Source organism: Odontesthes bonariensis, chromosome 22 (assembly GCF_027942865.1).
Source record: "Odontesthes bonariensis isolate fOdoBon6 chromosome 22, fOdoBon6.hap1, whole genome shotgun sequence".
Taxonomy (NCBI): Eukaryota; Metazoa; Chordata; class Actinopteri; order Atheriniformes; family Atherinopsidae; genus Odontesthes; species Odontesthes bonariensis.
Genome location: NC_134527.1, coordinates 2,526,976 through 2,544,799, shown reverse-complemented (window position 1 = coordinate 2,544,799; position 17,824 = coordinate 2,526,976). Strand labels below are relative to the sequence as shown.

Genomic DNA, 17,824 nt, shown 5'->3' with positions numbered 1-17,824 from the left:
AGAAAGCGAGAGGCGTCTGGCTGCAGACCTGCACTGTCAGGACCCTTAGTTGCAGACATGCACTGTGACGTCACCTGCACTGTCAGGACCCGAAGCGACAAGCGAGGAGCACGTATTTTTTGTTCCCCATTTGAACTGTGGAGACGACGAGGTGAGTAAAAGTCGAGTGAAAACAACTTTCTTTCATACGAAGAAACAGAAACAGTCTTTATTCACCTTAACGTTACGTTGCACACTATATACTCTAAAGTTATATTAATTTTAAAGAATCAGGGTTTTTTTTAAACTTTTGGCTAGTCTTCAGCGTTGTTATCGTATCGATAGTGCTCACTTGTATAATTTTGTTTGACTTATTACGACATTATTTGTCTCTTACAGATGCATATTTCAATAACAACCGCCGGCACTACGCCCAAAATCGAACGCTGCACGTCATGTTTCAAACTGTTTCGCTGCCCTCTGTGCCTACGATTTAAACCAACAAAATTGTCCAAGCTGCAGAGCCACTTAGAGGCACATACAAAAGGTGGCATTTTATTTAAAGGTAAGCATAATGTATTTGTCTGTTTGTTTGTACTCATAAGTATTAGCCAACGCTACTAACTTCTGGCAGGTTGTGGTTTGGTTTGTAAAAGACTAAAAGGAAAATGAAGGGAATGTAGGTTGCAGTGAAGAACATCTGACACCTCACTTTCTGTCTTTTAGAAACCTATCCCAGTCACTAAATCCTGGCAATTGGACAGAGAAAACTGGACTACAAATTCAGGTAAGAGTATAAAGTATGTATAATGCATGTATTCATATGTTGAGTACTCAGGAAGAAGAGCAGCAGGCAGAGGTCTCAGCCAGACTTGCTGATGTGGACACACCAGTGGAAGGCGTAAGCTTTTGCACAGTATCTATTGGTCAGATACTGTTGGTGTGGCAGCTATAGTACAGACATCTTTCTTTCTGTCTTTTCCATAGGACTCGGTTGAAGATCGCATTCTTCAGACATTGCAGACATGCAGCAGAGTGGGCTGAGGCCAACAAACCACTGTTGTCTGCCCGAGTGGACCTGCCTGACGTTCTGGGCATGGGGGAGAGGAACAGGCAGAGGCTGCTCTACAGTATGGGAGGTTGTGGAACGAAGAACTGGACGAGGATGAAAGAGAAGCGATCCTGGAGCCTTTCAAAATGATATTTCACAATATTAACGACATGTTGATATTTTGTGAACAGGTAGTCGACAAAAACAAAGATTTTTTGTCATATTGTGAATGTTTGACTGAATAAACACTACAGAACATTTGATCATGTTGTGACTTGGTGTGTTTTTTATGTTTTCTCATTGATCCCTTAATAATTTGACTAAGATTATACTGTAGATATCAAGAGTTAGGGTACTATTTAGTGGTACTAAGGTGTTCCAGCAGCACAAAAACATAATTGGCATAGACATAGAACCAAACATGAAATTTATGGTGGTTAAGAATAAAAAATACAGAATAATACAACAGAAAAACTAATTGAAACAAATATATATATAAATACCAGTGCGATAAAGTCAAAATGAAATGATAATGAAATAGCAGTGACTTACTCTATAGTACACAATAAAATGTACAGTATAGGCCTATGGCATCTTGTGAGATGTTGACTTATGAATATGAGCCTAAGAGAAAATGCGTGCAGTGACCACACAAAAGTTTACAATACAAATAAGAACAATAGACCGGGAATTGATAGATTTTGTCGTACTGTTAACTAATTAATTCATTTGTGAGGACCTCTTGAAAAATATAGCGTTTAAAATCGTTTAAAAATACGTGCTTCCGATACACACGCTTTTATTTTGAAAGGCTTCGAATCAACTTCCGGTCCTCACAGTGCAGGTGACGGTCTGCAACAGGGTCCTGACAGTGCAGGTCTGCAGCTGGAGAAAGCTGCTTTAGGGCTGAGCAGGACACAAAACACAGCAGTGTGGTACCAGGTGAATTGCTCATCCTAATAAATTGGGTAGTTTTGGGTGGGTTTGAGTGCAGAATGAATGAAAATAGTCTCTCCAGCTGGTTGAGAAAATTAATAGCATGCTAGTATCAAAGCAGGTGATCAAAAAATGACTAAAATCTGCTTTTTAAATTTTTTTTCTATATTCATTTGATGAATTTTCTTATTCTTATTCTGTACTGTATATTTAATTTTAAGATTTTTTTTCTACAATGTACAAAAACCCCAAAACAAACAAAACTAATCAAAACTAAAGTGAGGACGACCCCTTGAATGAGCAGATATACCCAAACCTTTGACTCGCACTGTGTTCCAGTGCAGGAAGGTCAGCACAAACAGCATTCTGGAGCCCTTTTGTATTTGGACTCACCTTTGGGATCATCACGGTTAATCGGTGCAAAGAAAGGAATTTTCTCAATGAGCTCTTTAATTTGTTGAGGCTCTTTGGATTTGTTCTTGAACAGATGGAAGCGATTGCCACACATGTCAACAATGCGCTTCAGGTGAACGTCACTGTCGATAAAAGCCTTTGGACAACCTTCTAAGTCTTCTGCATGTGTCAGCAGAACAGTTGTTTGATGCCTGATCTTGCAGTCTAGCTCTTTCTCCAACTTTTCTAATATTCCTCGCTCACCATCTGTGAACCGACCCACCTGTATCACGAGCAAAACGGCATATCGACCTGACACAAAATAGCTTTTACACTCCTCTATCTGTCTCTGGGGATTGTCAGTAAGTCCATGAAAGAAGTCCGGAGTGTCAACCACCCTAACCTGTACTCCATGTAGTTTCTTTGCTTTTATGACCTCACATTGTTTGGTCACTGGTACAGAATTAGCTTCAGATTTAAAAGACTTTTTTGAACTCTTGGAGTTTCCATTAGCCAGGATGGTGTTTCCAGATGCACTCTTTCCAGTCCCAGTTTGTCCCAGCAGGATGATGTTAAATATGTTATCTGGCGCTCCGCTGGCGCTGTTCCCTGCAGGATACAGACGGCAAATAAAGTATTTCAATGTTTTTAGCAAGCTGATGTTAGCAACAATGTTTTGCCAATCTTTTTTTATGCCTTTAATGGACAGGACAGTTGGAGAGAGACAGGAAGCAGGGGGCAGAGAGAGGGGGAATGACATGCAGCACAGGGCCATCCGGTGCGGGACTTGAACCGGGGCCAGCTGCAGCGAGGACTATAGCCTCTGTACATGGGGCGCCTGCTCAACCTACTACACCACGACCACTCTGAATGATTTCTAAAAAAAGAGTGTTACGTGTCATGTCTTATTTAAATATGACGTGTTTTATTGATTTCCAGAAACATACCAATATGATTATCAGGCGCTGTGTTTGCAGGTGCAGCAACACTTTGTTGAGGAGAGGCTGGACTGGTATGCTTGGCATCTGTGAAAAGGTGTTCATCATTAAATCTTCCCCCAACTCATTCAACTAATTAAGTGCATCAGTTTCTGGGTATTATTATTATTATTATTATTATTATAATTATCATCATCAGGCGATTTGTGATGCTATTTTACATAAAACTGCATTTTGATGGTATTTTTGACTATCATTCCCATATTAGTAAAAAAAAAGAAAAACATGACAGTTGACAGGTCCTGAGTACTGAGCACTCTGAATACAATGGAATTCATTTAGATTCATTCATTTGCTGCAACAATGATACTTTAATTGTAAACTCTAAATCAGGCTACCTGAAAAATACAAAACTTAAATATAAAATAAACTCTTCCATGAAAATAATAGCAATTATCATCTGTGGAGAACAAAAAAACAAAATGGCCGATTACCCATCATGATTTCTCATCATGTCAACATCATCATCTATAAAATGATAAAACAAGCAAAAGAATAACATCAGCAGCAGATGTTAAGCTAAGTAGGCTCAGTAGAATATTATAAAGTTTATCTTTATTATTAATTCAACACACAGCTGCTCACCTCCTTCCTCATGTGGGGGTAGTGGGGCAGTTTCAGGGGCAGTTTCAGGGGCAGGTGGAGCTTGGGGCTGACTGACAGCTGCTGCTGCTGGCGTATCTATTCGGAATGAGGCATCATTTTGACAGAGGGGAGGTCAACTGATTGAATATGAACTGCTTGCTAAACGTTTGACTAAAACAAAAGTGAAATGTAAAAATCCAGAGTTTTCTTCAGAAATAAGAGCCAACATGGGGAGAAAAGTGAGCTAGCTTATAGACCAAAGACAAAGTTAATATTCCATAACTTTCCACCACATGAACCACTAACAAACCCACCTTGCTTTCTGAAGTATTGGGTGACAAACTGTCGACCTTTTTGACCCTTTGACCCCTTGATTCCCCCCCTGATTATCATCATCATCATTGTTATGATACGTTGTTGTGACATGAGATCAAAGGTTTATCAAAGTCTGCAGCATTTTTAAGAATAAATGATAATAAAAACTTACCTATTCTTGTAACACGATATGGGGGAGGTTCATTTCTCCGATAATCGTCATTGAAAGAACTGTAAAAGAACAATTTAGAGTCAATCTGTCAATCAAAGTTACTGAAAGCCGACGTCCCATCTTCCCATCTCCTATATCTAATCATACTTTGTGAATAGTTTAAATATACATGAGCTGGACAGTTTTTTATTGTTCTTTACTGGACAACAAACTTGAACTTCTAATCAGCCAATGTTATAGTACTGGTGGGGTGGATACACAGCATGAAAAACTCTGTGAACCAGTAAAATAAATGTCAAGAATGGTAGAAGATCTTTCCAGAACTTAGTGAAACACTGGCTACAATAAAAAAATAATCTCATTGGCTTCTCCTTAACCTTGTTGGAAAACGTCATGAGGTTAAGGAAAGATGTTGGAAGAAATTGTCAAGAATTCAGGAAATTATGGCCGCATTGCAATAAGAATCCCACAACATTTAGACAAAGCTGTGATGCCTATACTTGCAGTCTATAGTACAGTATAGTATAATAGTGAATCTATAGCTAAAAAATGTCCCAAAATAAGCACATTATGTATTTCAGCTAATTACACATTCACACACATATATATATATACACATAGCCTGAATTTCTGAAGAAATTTTGATGGGTGCCAATCTACTGCCCACCTTATCAACAAACCCTTTAGTTAAGTTAAAATTGAGAGTCTCTTGTCACATATAAACTTTGAATGAGGTCTCTGTGATGTCGTATGGCTGAGTTATGAGGCCTCCAATATAGGACAGTTTTTGGCATTTTTGGCTCGTTAAGTGCTTTTCAATCGATTTTCCTATTGCGAGGCCCAAAATTCATAAGACAGGTCAGCTGAAGTCAGTTATGTCATTTTTATCAAGGTCCTGTTTAAACTGAAGGTTTTATGGCATTTTCAAAATGCCCTCGTTAAGTGCTTTTCAATGCATTTTCCCATTGCATTGTGGGTATTTTCAAAATGCCTCTGCAAGGCCCAAAATGGCTCCGCCTTGGCATCCATCTTGGCTCTGCCCTCATAAGCAGTCTGAGACCAGAGCAATCTGATAAGCTGTTGCTAGGAGACACAGCTGCGGCTCGTCAGTTCCAACTGACGCTTCTGTATCTCTTCTTTTTGCCTGGTGTTTTAATAGTGATTCGTAGGCCTGGAACAAACGAACAAACTGTTCGAAAAGTAAAAGTCGTATCCGAATAATTCTTGAATCCTCAGCACCCAAAGAGATGGCAGAAGCCAGCGGTGTAATTTTCATTAGGCTACTATGTGCGGCTCGTTTTTTATGGCAGTTTTAAAATAATTTTTCACATGAATTTTATGATTTTAGGCGTTTATAATGGGCGGAATGTCAGCTGGAGGGGCGAATCTCTGCGCTCAGAGGCAATTTGTGAGAAATCTGTGTGGCAGAGCTCAATGAGTGTGACTTTGTGTGAAAGAGGACAAAAATACCTACATTTTTAAGTAAAATTTCTCCAGATCGGGCAGATATTTTGGACATGAGAGACATTTGTTCGAGGAATTGGTGTAGTTTAGAATTTAGAGTGAGAAACAGAGTGGGAGAGACACCTCAGCTGAGATATAGTCTTCCTAAAACGTAAACTGCCGTTGTGTCAAAGCTGTATAATATATCAACAAACCCTTTGGTTCAGTTAAAGCTGAGAGTCTCCAGTCACATATAAAGTTTGAATGAGGTCTGTGTGATGCTGTATGGCTGAGTTATAAGGCCTCTAAAATAGGCCAAGAATGCCCTATTTTTGAATTTTCAATGCATTTTCCCATCCCCAATTTTCCCACTTTTTCCCATTTTGCCGGAATTCCTTTCGACTAATGAGAGCCAAACGTAATAGTACACCGACCGAGGTCGTTACGCACGCAGTGGTGTGCTTTTTATGGTTGTCAGACCATCGGTGAGAGACTAGTATGCCGTCAAAATTTACGACGGAAACAGGAAAATAATATTAAGTATACACAAGACTAATATGTGTCTAATGCCTTTGGCATTGGCACCCATAATTAGCTGAAATACATAATGCACTTATACACACACACATATACATATATACAAAAAAAATGTGGTGAGTGTATATATATAGATAGATACTATATTATGAAAACCATACTATGAATAGGGCTGCATGGTGGTGTGGTGGTGAGCACGGTTGCCTCTCAGCAAAAAGGTTCCAGGTTCAACTCCCGGCTGGATTCTCCCCGTGTCTGTGCAGGCTCTCTCTGGGTACTCTGGCTTCCTCTCACTGTCCAAAAACATGCATGTTAGGTTAATTGGTGACTCTAAAATTGTCCCTAGGAGTGATTGTGAGCATGTGTGATGTTGTTGGTCTCATTTATCTCGTTTGGCCCTGTGATTGACTGGCGACCTGTCCAGGGTGTTCCCTGCCTCTCGCCCAATGACTGCTTGGATAGGCTCCAGGCCTTCCCGCGACCCGACCGACAGATTGAGCGGGTTTAGAAAATTGATGTATATATATATATACATATATATATATATATTTGCCACTTATCATATCATATGAGTTTATGTAAAATATTACTTCATAATAAAAGTTCATAATTCCAAAAACAGAATAGAAAAAGCCACAACAGTGAAATATATTGCTGTCACTGTCCTGTTGCAGAACATGAATGAATAGATCTCCCAAGGAGGTAAACTTTTCAGGGAATATTTAGCAATAGCAGTAATTTAGCAATTGTGCTCAGTCTGGTAGGAGGATGACAAAACAGAAGAGAAATATAGAAGGAAAAGAAGCCCCAACACCAGAGAATGACGGCAGACAACCCGCCTCCTCATCTACATCTCATCAGGAGTTACTGCAACCTACCATCTCTGCTAATCTAGCATCCAGGCTCCTTGGGTCATATTCTACGCCAAGCAAATAACATGCTGATGTCACAGAATTAGAGCAGTGATGTCAGAACTCAAATAAGGTGGGACTTCTGCTGTATGTATGTGTGTAATAAAAGCTTTTTTGGAAATAAACATGTTTACCTTTGCTTGTTCAAGCTTCTCATTCTCCTTTCGACCACATTTCTGCTGTAATTGGTAAACTCGTAGAGGAACAGCTCACGTTTCAAACACCATTGTTCACATGTAGAGCTCAGATTTTCATTGGCAGTAACAAACTGGATGCTGGATTGTTTTCCCAGATGACTGAGAGCTTGGAAGACCTCAATGCTGGGTAACAGTACAACCAAGTTTGATGTGAATCTTTCTCCAAAGTGACCTCTAAGTTTATATATTTGATCTACAACTGTACCCTCTTCAGTGTGCTCTGCATCTATTGCCAGTATGAACAGATGAGGGCCAGGATGAGACAGAGCCATGCAGTCAATGATCTGCTTGTCCGGGTGCAAACAATGTTCCTCAAAGATATCACCAGTGCAGACCACTTTGAATGTCTTATTGGCTCCCAGGGAAATGTCCTGTGTTGCTTTGACAAAGGTGTTCACAGGGTGTTGAAGGGGATCCTCGTTGAGGATCATTCTCCCGATGAGGTCCTTCAACTCAGCTTTCTTTCCAAACAGAGTGATGATGTACTTACTGTCACAGGTTTTCATTGTTTCTTTAAAAAAAAAACAGAAGCATACAGTTTTTTACATAGTTAATGGCAATAATTTAGAAATAATATGGTTGTTGCTTTGACGTTAAACAAAATGTAGGCCAGCCAGTGCAATGGTCCCACTTACAGACGGAATGAGACATGATTTATGCCCACCGTGTTGCAAAAAGACGGCAGGTTTAACGACGGAGGACACAGAAATCAATGGCTGCTGTGCAATCGACTGAACCAACAGATTGTGCAAGAAGTCCCAGTTTTGTTTTTACAAACTTCCAAAAGGTGAAGAGGGCCAAATGGACTGCTGTTATTCTTTAGCCTCTTTCAAACATAAAGACTTCTCCTCGTTATTCATGCATGCCTAATCAGAGGCATATTAGGAATCGTTGATTCTTCTGTTTAATGCAAGTTCAGACTGGCTCGACTGTTACATATCTGCACAACGAACACGGCTTATACTTTAAGAATGTTGTCTCAACCGGTTATATTACATAAGACTCTTATGCTATTAAAAAGAATAAAAACCTGCAGTGTCACAATCTAAACTGAGCAGACATTTAAAGAACTATTTGGCGTCATGACAAACTATGAATTCAGAGTTTAGCTTCTAATTGATCATGTGTTATGTTAACAAAAAGAAAGAATTTCTGAAACCCAAGGTACAGAACCCCCGAATTAACTCAATACTATGAGCAAATTTGTTTGGGAAACATTTTACAACTGATATTTCAGGGTTTAATCTAATAGATCAAAACATTTTACAGATGTCGATTTGAAAATAAAAGAGTTCAAATGACTTACGTTTTAGACGACTCATCATGTAAAGCTTCTTTAGGAACAGACAGCAGGTGAGTTTGATCAGTCTTTGGATCTGCCCTGAGAGTCAAAGTGAAACTCAGTGATATAAACAGGGCGTTAGATCCACCTTCTGGGTGGAGACATTCATTCACCTCTAAACACAGGCAACACTTCATTTATTTCATTCTTTAAAAAAGCAAGTCGAGATGGGAAACCGCTTGTCCGTTGCTGGAGGTGAATTTTACTCTCAATATCAATTCTGCAGTTTGTTCATGAAAGAAAATGATAGTTCATTGGCTTTAAATACTTTTCTGTTTGCAGGTGGTCCTCTGAGGATTGTGCTGATTGGGAAAACTGGAGTTGGGAAGAGTGCCGCTGCCAACACTATTCTGGGTAAAAAGCTTTTTGTGTCTTCCACAAGTGCGGCGTCTGTGACACAGACTTGTCAGACAGAGCGAGTCAACTGTAACAGAAAGATCCATGTGGTTGATACTCCCGGCATTCTGGACACATCTAAAAGTGCAGAGAGCATAAAGAGAGAGATCGCAAAATGCATCCAGATATCCACCCCTGGGCCGCACGTCTTCCTCCTGGTCCTTCAGATTGGAAGATTTACCGAAGAAGAAGAGAACTGCGTGGAAGCCCTGGAGAAGATTTTTGGACCCGAGTCATCTAAGTTCATGATTGTTCTGTTCACCAGAGGAGATGAGCTGAAGGACAAAACCCTACAGCAGTACATACAAAATGGCCACCCCAAACTTCGAGAGGTGATTAACAAATGTGGAAACCGCTACCATGTCTTCAACAACAAGAAAAGGAGGAACAGAGCTCAGGTGGTTAAGCTGATCAAAATGATCGATGATATGGTGGCAGTGAATGGGGGAAGATATTTCACTGATGAAATGTTTGAGGAGGCAGATAAAGTTCTGCAGCAGCAGGAAACAGATAGAGACACTGCAGAGAGGCAGGTTTACGACTACTCCTTCATGGCTGAGCTGCTGCAGAGAGTGATCCTGTTTCAGTCCATTCTGACTGCGGCCTCACAGGACGGTGGTGGAAACCCTGACTCCTCCTTCAACATCACACCTGATATGTGATCTAAACTGGCTCTTCTTATACTGAAAATATGATTTAATGAGAAAAACTAAGTTTTTATTAGGGTACTGAACGTCTTCGGGTTTCGGACATTGGGTCAAGCCATGTAGTTTCAGAGCGTGATGCTTCACATGGTTTCTTAGTAAATGATTAATCTCACAGAAAATGTATAATCATCTAGTTTCACCAGAGAGGAGCCTTATAACAGAAGGCCCTACTTCCCGTAACATTCTCACATGCTTCTGGAACAACAGAACATTTCAAGGTGTGAGGAAATGATTAGAGAGGTTGGTATTTGCACAGTTACTCCCACGGTGGAAAGATTTAAGGTATGAATTACCGAAACTACTTATCTAAGAAAGTTGCTGTTTGTCTGCACCTCTGCTGCTACAAAAATGTTGTTTGTCCTGATGGCAAACATTTCTCATCTTTTTGAAGTTCAATCATGTGCCAAAGCAACACGGAACATAAACAGCTCCGTGTTGCTTTGTCTTTGAATCAAAGTTGAATCAAAATCTTTTTATGTTCTTAGATTTTATTGTTTTGATTTTTTCTCTCTTCCAGAAGCCCTGAAAAGAAAAAGTTATCCAGTTAATTTTTCACTTTCTGATCAATATGTTTCCCTCTTGATGTTCTGACTTGTAAACAGGTGAAAAATAAAATCAGCTAAACAGATGAATAAAGGGACGTGTCGTAATTGGGTAGCCCTATTTACAATTTCTGATCCTTTCAATCAAAAGTAAACTGCTTCCACACACGAGTGCACAGTATGTGCACTGGTTTGCCACATGCTATTGCTGTTAGCTTCTTTCTCTTTGACCACACATTTATACACACAGCTCTGCACCTTAAACATATAAGGGATATACACTTCTGAAAGATACATTATGGTTTTGATAATGAAAGTATAAAAAGTTACAATGATGCCACAATGAAAAACCTTGGATTATATGGACAAAAGGCCAATAATACTGAAACCCCTTCAGACATTTAGCTAGAGGTCTGGTTGGAAAACCTGTCTATAGCCACGTGCCACCTCTTCACAAACATTTCTAACATTCAAGTGGATGTGTAAGAAAATAGCTAAATGTAAACATATACATATATGTGTTTGTGTTTGTGCATGTAGCAGATGCTTTTATCCAAAGTGACTTACATATGAGGATATATCATTACAGCTAACATCAAAGCTAACAATAAGCTACATAGAAGGAAGGAACAGAGTCTGGAATGTCTTGTGACTGAGTCATAAAGTGGATGGGAGCCGTTCCATAAAGCACTTTGTAGGCTAGCATCAGGAACTTGAATTTAATGCGGGCAGCCAGGCCTGCCGAAAGGGGGGGGGGGGCAAACGGGTATTTTGTCCCGGGCCCAGGAATGGGGGGGAGCCCATAACTGGGCCCCCATGAAGTTGCGATTAATTATTGTATGTTTCCTTCAAAATGTGTTGATTTGGGGAGGAAAAGTGCTTTATTTGCATTTAATAAATGACTTCTGGATCGTTTGCCTTCATTGCCCTTAAAAAAGGGCCAATAACCCCCTGTCACCCCTATTCCAAAAATGGTTTAGTCTTTGATTACGGAGAAGAAAAAAAATGACATCATTTGACCATAAGCGGTCATTGCGCGTTAGTCGAAATGCACAAATCAGGAGCGCAGAAAAGAAAAGAAAGGCGTAAAAAACCCCGAAGAAGCCAAGAGCCTGAGGGGTTCTCTACACAAATATTTCACAAAAGACTCAGATGATGCAGCAGGTACCAGTACAGGCAGCTGTGCAGCAGAGCCAGGTAAGACAATCATATTAGCACCAGAGTATTGAATAATTTCACAACCACAACGGCTTAATTACACTGTGTTTCATATCTAATTGAATCTAGGAATATGTGCATTAGTCCGCAAATATGTCCAAATGTTTCAGGCACACACGCCAATCAGGCTGAATTGATTTGAGAATCATCCCCGGTCAGATGAATGGCAGCCAGTCTAACGCGGCTCTGGTTTAATCTTATTTTGTTTAAAGACCTCATGACACCTGGAAAATACTGTAATATACATAAACACATTGAAAGTACACATAGAAAATAGTCACTTGAAGCTGGTTTTAATCATTATGATACAGAAATTGAGTTTGTACGGCCTTTTAAAAGTGCGATTTTTGCGATCTGCTGGCGAGCTTCCTATTAGTCCGTCACGTGACCTATGACGTACACTCCGGAACGATCCTGACATCTGCCATAGCTACAACAGGGATTCTGACAACTCCTCCGAATCACCCTCGGATCCTGACACATTTTTAGAAGTGGCAGAGTCCGATCAATGCTGGAGGACAATGTGAGGGGCGTTATGCCCTAATTTACTAGCCATACCTGGATGAGTTGGAGCCTCACGGTTCCACGGAAAGTTCGGATGGTGAGGCGGAAGGCGCTGTCAGTCAATGTCAGATAATATTTTCACGGACCGGCCTTTCAGGTGTGGCGGATAAATACTACAACCAACACAGACTGTGGTATTTAGTAAATATGATAATAAACTTGAATCCACTGTGTACTTGTATGTAACTTTATTAGCAGCGTCCTCCTGACGTAACATCCTCTCTGCCTCCTAACGCTCTCTGGTCGCTATGGTAACGCTGAAACATGTCTTCAAAATGCAGCTTTCTTTTTCTTAGCCTCTTCTTCTGTCTCCTCACTGGGAAGAAGCGTTCCAAACACGTTTGTTTTTGACTCATTTTTGCTCGGTTCGTGGGTTTAATATCAGCGCTGATGTGACCGAGACGAGAGCGAGTCAAGAACAGACGGATGGAACGGAGAGAATTCGGTCATTTTTCAAAATAATGTGGCTCTTTGTGGTAACACAGTAAAAAATGCGGCTCTGAAATGCGTTCCGGAGCATACGCCATTTTTATGACGTATGCTCCAGGGACACTGGCCTGTGGATTTCAGTGGCACGCGTTCAAATTTCGAAAACAACAGAGAACCGGGCATATTTATCACAATAATGTATTTCAACTCGAAAATAATAGTTATTTCAGACTAAACAAAAAAAGTCGTCTCCAGGTGTCATGAGGTCTTTAAAATAAGCCAGTATAGACATGGCAACGTGTGAAGTTGCCATTTAGATAGAGTTGAATGTAACGAATGGGTTATAAACGTGACGTTTCGGGGTAGCCTGTAACTTTCCTTTAGACTGATTTAACTTGACACCCGCCAGATGAATGGGCTCCGCCTTGTTCCCCGAACATTCTCAGAAAGTTCAGCGGACATACACGCGATAAATAAAAGTACCCTTAACATGATTCAGAGAATTTTGTCCCGGGCCCAGCCAAACCTAGCCTGGCGACGCCATCCTACGTACTTCCGCCCAAAGATTTTGGCTCCGCACACAGTCTGGCCAAATCCCCCTACCTCGGTTCGCTCAGTGTTTTGCCAATCAGCAAACAGTTGCGAGTGGTGACGCAGAACTCACGCGCGGAGTCCATTGTAGTCCATGTAATTGTAGTTCAACCGCAGCGGAAATAAACATGGCGACGGAAGAACGCTAGAAGCTATCCATGAAGTTGTCTCAACTCTGGAGAGCATTACACAATTAAAACGAGAGCAAGAGGAATGCCTCGTCAATTTTGTTAGTGGCAAGGATGTCTAGCTCTGCTTCCAACTGGCTTTGGGAAAAGTTTGATTTATCAAATGGTACCGGTATAATGAAAGCGGATGTGGGAAGCGTGATTCGCGAGCTAGAGCCTCGCGAGAGTAAGCATGAACCTCGGCGCATAACCAACGTCATTTATAAACATTATGATTGGTTAAGGGAACTCCGTTACTCCAATGAATTTAAGTTGCTGGGTAAGGTCCCGCCCTCCATGGAAACGGATTCCTCTTGGGTTTTCCCAGACTGTTTGACAGAGTCAACAGTCGGCTTTCGCCCAGGCTAAGCCAAACCTGTCAGCGGCACCAGAATGCAGTCTGTCCTGATGATTGTTACCTTACGGGAAACCTTTGGCATCTCGATGAAACTCAATTATTTGAACACACGTTGCTCCATGTTGGGTCAGTAGGAATGCACCAATACCACATTTTTTTAAGCAGAGTACAAGTACAAGTACTTACCTTTTAGTACTTGCCGATATGAGTACTAATCAAGGCCTTTACAGTTCTTACAATTAACATTTTATTTTCTTTAGTTATATCCAACCCAAATACAACTGCAGTTCGAGTATTTTAGTAATAAAAAACTACTCTTAGTGCAACATATTGTTTTAACATTTTAACTTTCTGAAACACATCGCAGGAAAATGAAGCTCCTGTCACACTGGTGTCGGTACCGATACTGGTTTTGGTATCGGTTTCCTCTTGATTTTATGAAAAGTACACAGATTAAAATTAAGCTCATGTTCATATGAGGACTGTACAATTGTGTCCTGTCTCAATCACATGACTGACTCACACTCAGACACACACTTCCTTATGATCTTTTATAATAACGATAATTAAAAAGGGTGGGGCATATTTTCACGACACACTTGTGCATCTATTTGTAAAATTCTATCACGCTTCCCCACAAAAGGTCACAAAATCTGACTAAATGGCCACAGTTTAGAGTCCCGAAGACCTACGCTTAGTTTGAACTCATCATTTGAAGTCTTACTTTAAGTTTAGCTTCTCCATGTAGCTCCAATGAATTCTCAGATTTATTTTTCTTTAGCGTTTCTACACGTGAAAATGAATTAATATGCAGAATATTAATAAAAAGAAGGGGCACCACCTTTCATTTTATAGTTCTGAAAGGAACACTATTTAAAATTTAAAATCACCCTTTCTCTTCGGGGATTCACAATAAGCATGCCGTGCGCGTGTCACTTGTCCAGCCACAGGAAATTTGCTGTGAAGCCGTCACAACCGTGCAGAGTCAGTAAAAAAACGTTAAGTTAAGAGATAAGCTGAGAAGTAAGCTAAGAGTTAAGAGTTACGTCAAGTTAAGAGAGTGAATGGGAGTCGTGGCTTCCTTTTAAGCATGAAGCCGGGAGGGGGGGGGGGCGTTCCGGGTTTAGCCTAATCAATACTTAGTGATATTTGAGCTGCATGGCCTGCATGGTGTTGGAATGTTTGTCTCACCAATATCTAATAAGGTGGACTCTCTCTCTTAAGCATGTAATAACATCACATTCACTGATTAGATCATACGATGTCCATAACACAGACATTAATAATAAAAATAAGAATATGCATGAACACAAACATGTTGGCACTGAATTCCTCGATATAACATAAAGAGAAAAACACAACAGTGTGACCACAAACAAAGCTTTACCTTAGGTCATTTATTTGTTTTAATTATTTTTTTGTTATTTTTGGGGGCTTTTTATGCCTTTATTATATAGGACTGTGAAGAGAGACAGGAAGCAGGGGGCAGAGAGAGGGGGAATAACACGCAGCAAAGGGCCGTCCAATGCGGGACTCGAATCGGGGCCAGCTGCAGCGAGGACTGTAGCCTCTGTACATGGGGCGCCTGCTGTGCTTTTATTCACACCAGAAAATCCCCAACAGTCAACCTCAACGGGTCCTTTCTCTCAGCTAAAGTTATTTAGTTATTATCTTTAGGTTTAACAAAGATAACTGCAGCCCAAATAAAGCCCATTTGTACAAATTTATCATGATGGTATTTAGCTTTTTGTGCAACTTAGTTTCTGAACTGGTATAATTTTCTACGACTTTTCTTTTCCACATTGCTTAAGCAAACATTATTCGTATTTCTACATTTCTGGTAGATTAAACAGATTCTTACTCAGATTGTGATGGTGGCCCAGTGTTCATATCACAGATGAGACATTTGGAACAGTCTGTGCAACTCTATTTTTACCATGATAGTTGGAGCATAAAGCTGCAATAGATCCAAAGTAAATTCAGAGCGAGAGAGCTGCAGGGTTAGAGCTGGTTTGAGAGTTTATTCCTTTAGGTCGATATAATCCTTCTGCTCCTGCAGGGTTAGTTTTTAACATTCAGCTTAGCTGCTCTGGGTTTTAAGAAACCTTGAGTTTTAGAACAAATTAAACTAAGTTAGTATATCTTTTACAGAAACATCCATGCAGTTGCGCTGCGATGGACTGGTGAAATGTCAGGGACCAGCTGCAGTGATGCAGGGCAACATGGATGTTTAAGTAAAAAACTGTCTGATTCAAAGGCTTTAATGTCTTTGATCCTCCTTCATTTTATGCTTGTGAACACTTGCTGTGTAAATACAGTGTTAGTTTACCAGTCAGCCATCTCAGGGAGTTTCTCTGGCTTATTAATGTTGAATGACAAAATACAAAGTGAAGTATTTTGTATAATTTATCATTTATTGTACTGCATTAAGCAACATGAATCTTTTGAATGAATTTATGTCTTAAAACATAAAAGAAAAGTAAAAATATTAAAGATAAAAATCTCATTCTTACTTAGCTAAATGACATTATACATTATATTTTTGGGTTTTCTCTGGTAAACGATGTTCATATATAAGGAAAAACGTTAAAAAAACAAGTCAATACATATTAATTATATCAGCAAATAATGTAAGATCACATCTTACAGTACAGTTAAACAGGAAGATATAACAATACAAACAGCACTTATATCATTTCATGTTTCTACCCTTTTGTAAACTTAATCTGTTTTTTCTAACCAAACAAAACTGAATGATTTAAACTATAAAATAACTAATATGTGTGAAGAAAAGGAAAAACACATTTTACACCACTGAGAGCATCATTGTGCATAGATAATATGGTACAAACCTATGAAACCCTAATTATTACTGTAATAAAATACTCAGCTGAGTCATCACTTCAAAGCAACACGACAAAAGTCTGAGACCCTTAAAAATATGTTCTTACTCTTTTTGAAAACACACTAACCCTTGTTGTTATACACATTCACTGGGACTGGGATACCACAGTTCAAACATTTGGTTTTCCTGTGATGGTATGACATCACAGACCAACAACAAGATAACAAACTTTCACCATCATGAATAAACTGAAAAAAACAACAACCCAAAACAATCGTCATTACAAATTAATGTAAAAAGAAAAAAGAAAGATGAGACTCAAGTCAAGAATAATCATCAGATTGGATTTTACTGCTAGAGAGAGCTCAGAGAAAGCTGCTTTAGGGCTGAGCAGGACACAAAACACAGCAGTGTGGTACCAGGTGAATTGCTCATCCTGATAAATTGGGTAGTTTTGGGTGGGTTTGAGTGCAGAATGAATGAAAATAGTCTCTCCAGCTGGTTGAGAAAATTAATAGCATGCTAGTATCAAAGCAGGTGATCAAAAAATGACTAAAATCTGCTTTTTAAATTTTTTTTCTATATTCATTTGATGAATTTTCTTATTCTTATTCTGTACTGTACATTTAATTTTAAGACATTTTTTCTACAATGTACAAAAACCCCAAAACAAACAAAACTAATCAAAACTAAAGTGAGGACGACCCCTTGAATGAGCAGATATACCCAAACCTTTGACTCGCACTGTGTTCCAGTGCAGGAAGGTTAGCACAAACAGCATTCTGGAGCCCTTTTGTTTTTGGACTCACCTTTGGGATCATCACGGTTAATCTGTGCAAAGAAAGGAATTTTCTCAATGAGCTCTTTAACTTGTTGAGGCTCTTTGGATTTGTTCTTGAACAGATGGAAGCGATTGCCGCACATTTCAACAATGCGCTTCAGGTGAACGTCACTGTCGATAAAAGCCTTTGGACAACCTTCTAAGTCTTCTGCATGTGTCAGCAGAACAGTTGTTTGATGCCTGATCTTGCAGTCTAGCTCTTTCTCCAACTTTTCTAATATTCCTCGCTCACGATCTGTGAACCGACCCACCTGTATCACGAGCAAAACGGCATATTGACCTGACACAAAATAGCTTTTACACTCCT

General features: G+C 39.8%; 3 protein-coding genes across 3 annotated transcripts in view; 1 reads left to right on the top strand and 2 right to left on the bottom strand.

The window, feature by feature from the left end:
* Positions 1-1,901: 1,901 nt before the first annotated feature.
* The window catches only part of LOC142373163 (uncharacterized), a 23,310-nt gene continuing 7,387 nt past the window's right edge, over positions 1,902-17,824 (bottom strand). The window contains exon 5 of the mRNA XM_075456271.1: positions 1,902-2,968. Within this exon, the coding sequence (XP_075312386.1) occupies positions 2,316-2,968 (653 nt within the window). The 3' untranslated portion in view covers positions 1,902-2,315. The remainder of the gene's footprint in view (positions 2,969-17,824) is intronic.
* On the bottom strand, positions 6,570-8,961 carry LOC142372905 (uncharacterized). The gene is made up of 3 exons (XM_075455911.1): positions 8,824-8,961; positions 7,455-8,028; positions 6,570-6,702 (listed from the first exon to the last, which is right to left on the bottom strand). Exons 1-3 carry the CDS (start codon positions 8,840-8,842, stop codon positions 6,570-6,572), a joined length of 726 nt encoding a protein of 241 aa, XP_075312026.1. The 5' UTR covers positions 8,843-8,961.
* On the top strand, positions 8,954-10,598 carry LOC142373167 (GTPase IMAP family member 7-like). Its single transcript, XM_075456274.1, has 2 exons — positions 8,954-9,054; positions 9,142-10,598. The coding sequence occupies exons 1-2, from the start codon at positions 9,027-9,029 to the stop codon at positions 9,915-9,917; spliced, it is 804 nt and encodes a 267-aa protein (XP_075312389.1). The 5' UTR covers positions 8,954-9,026; the 3' UTR covers positions 9,918-10,598.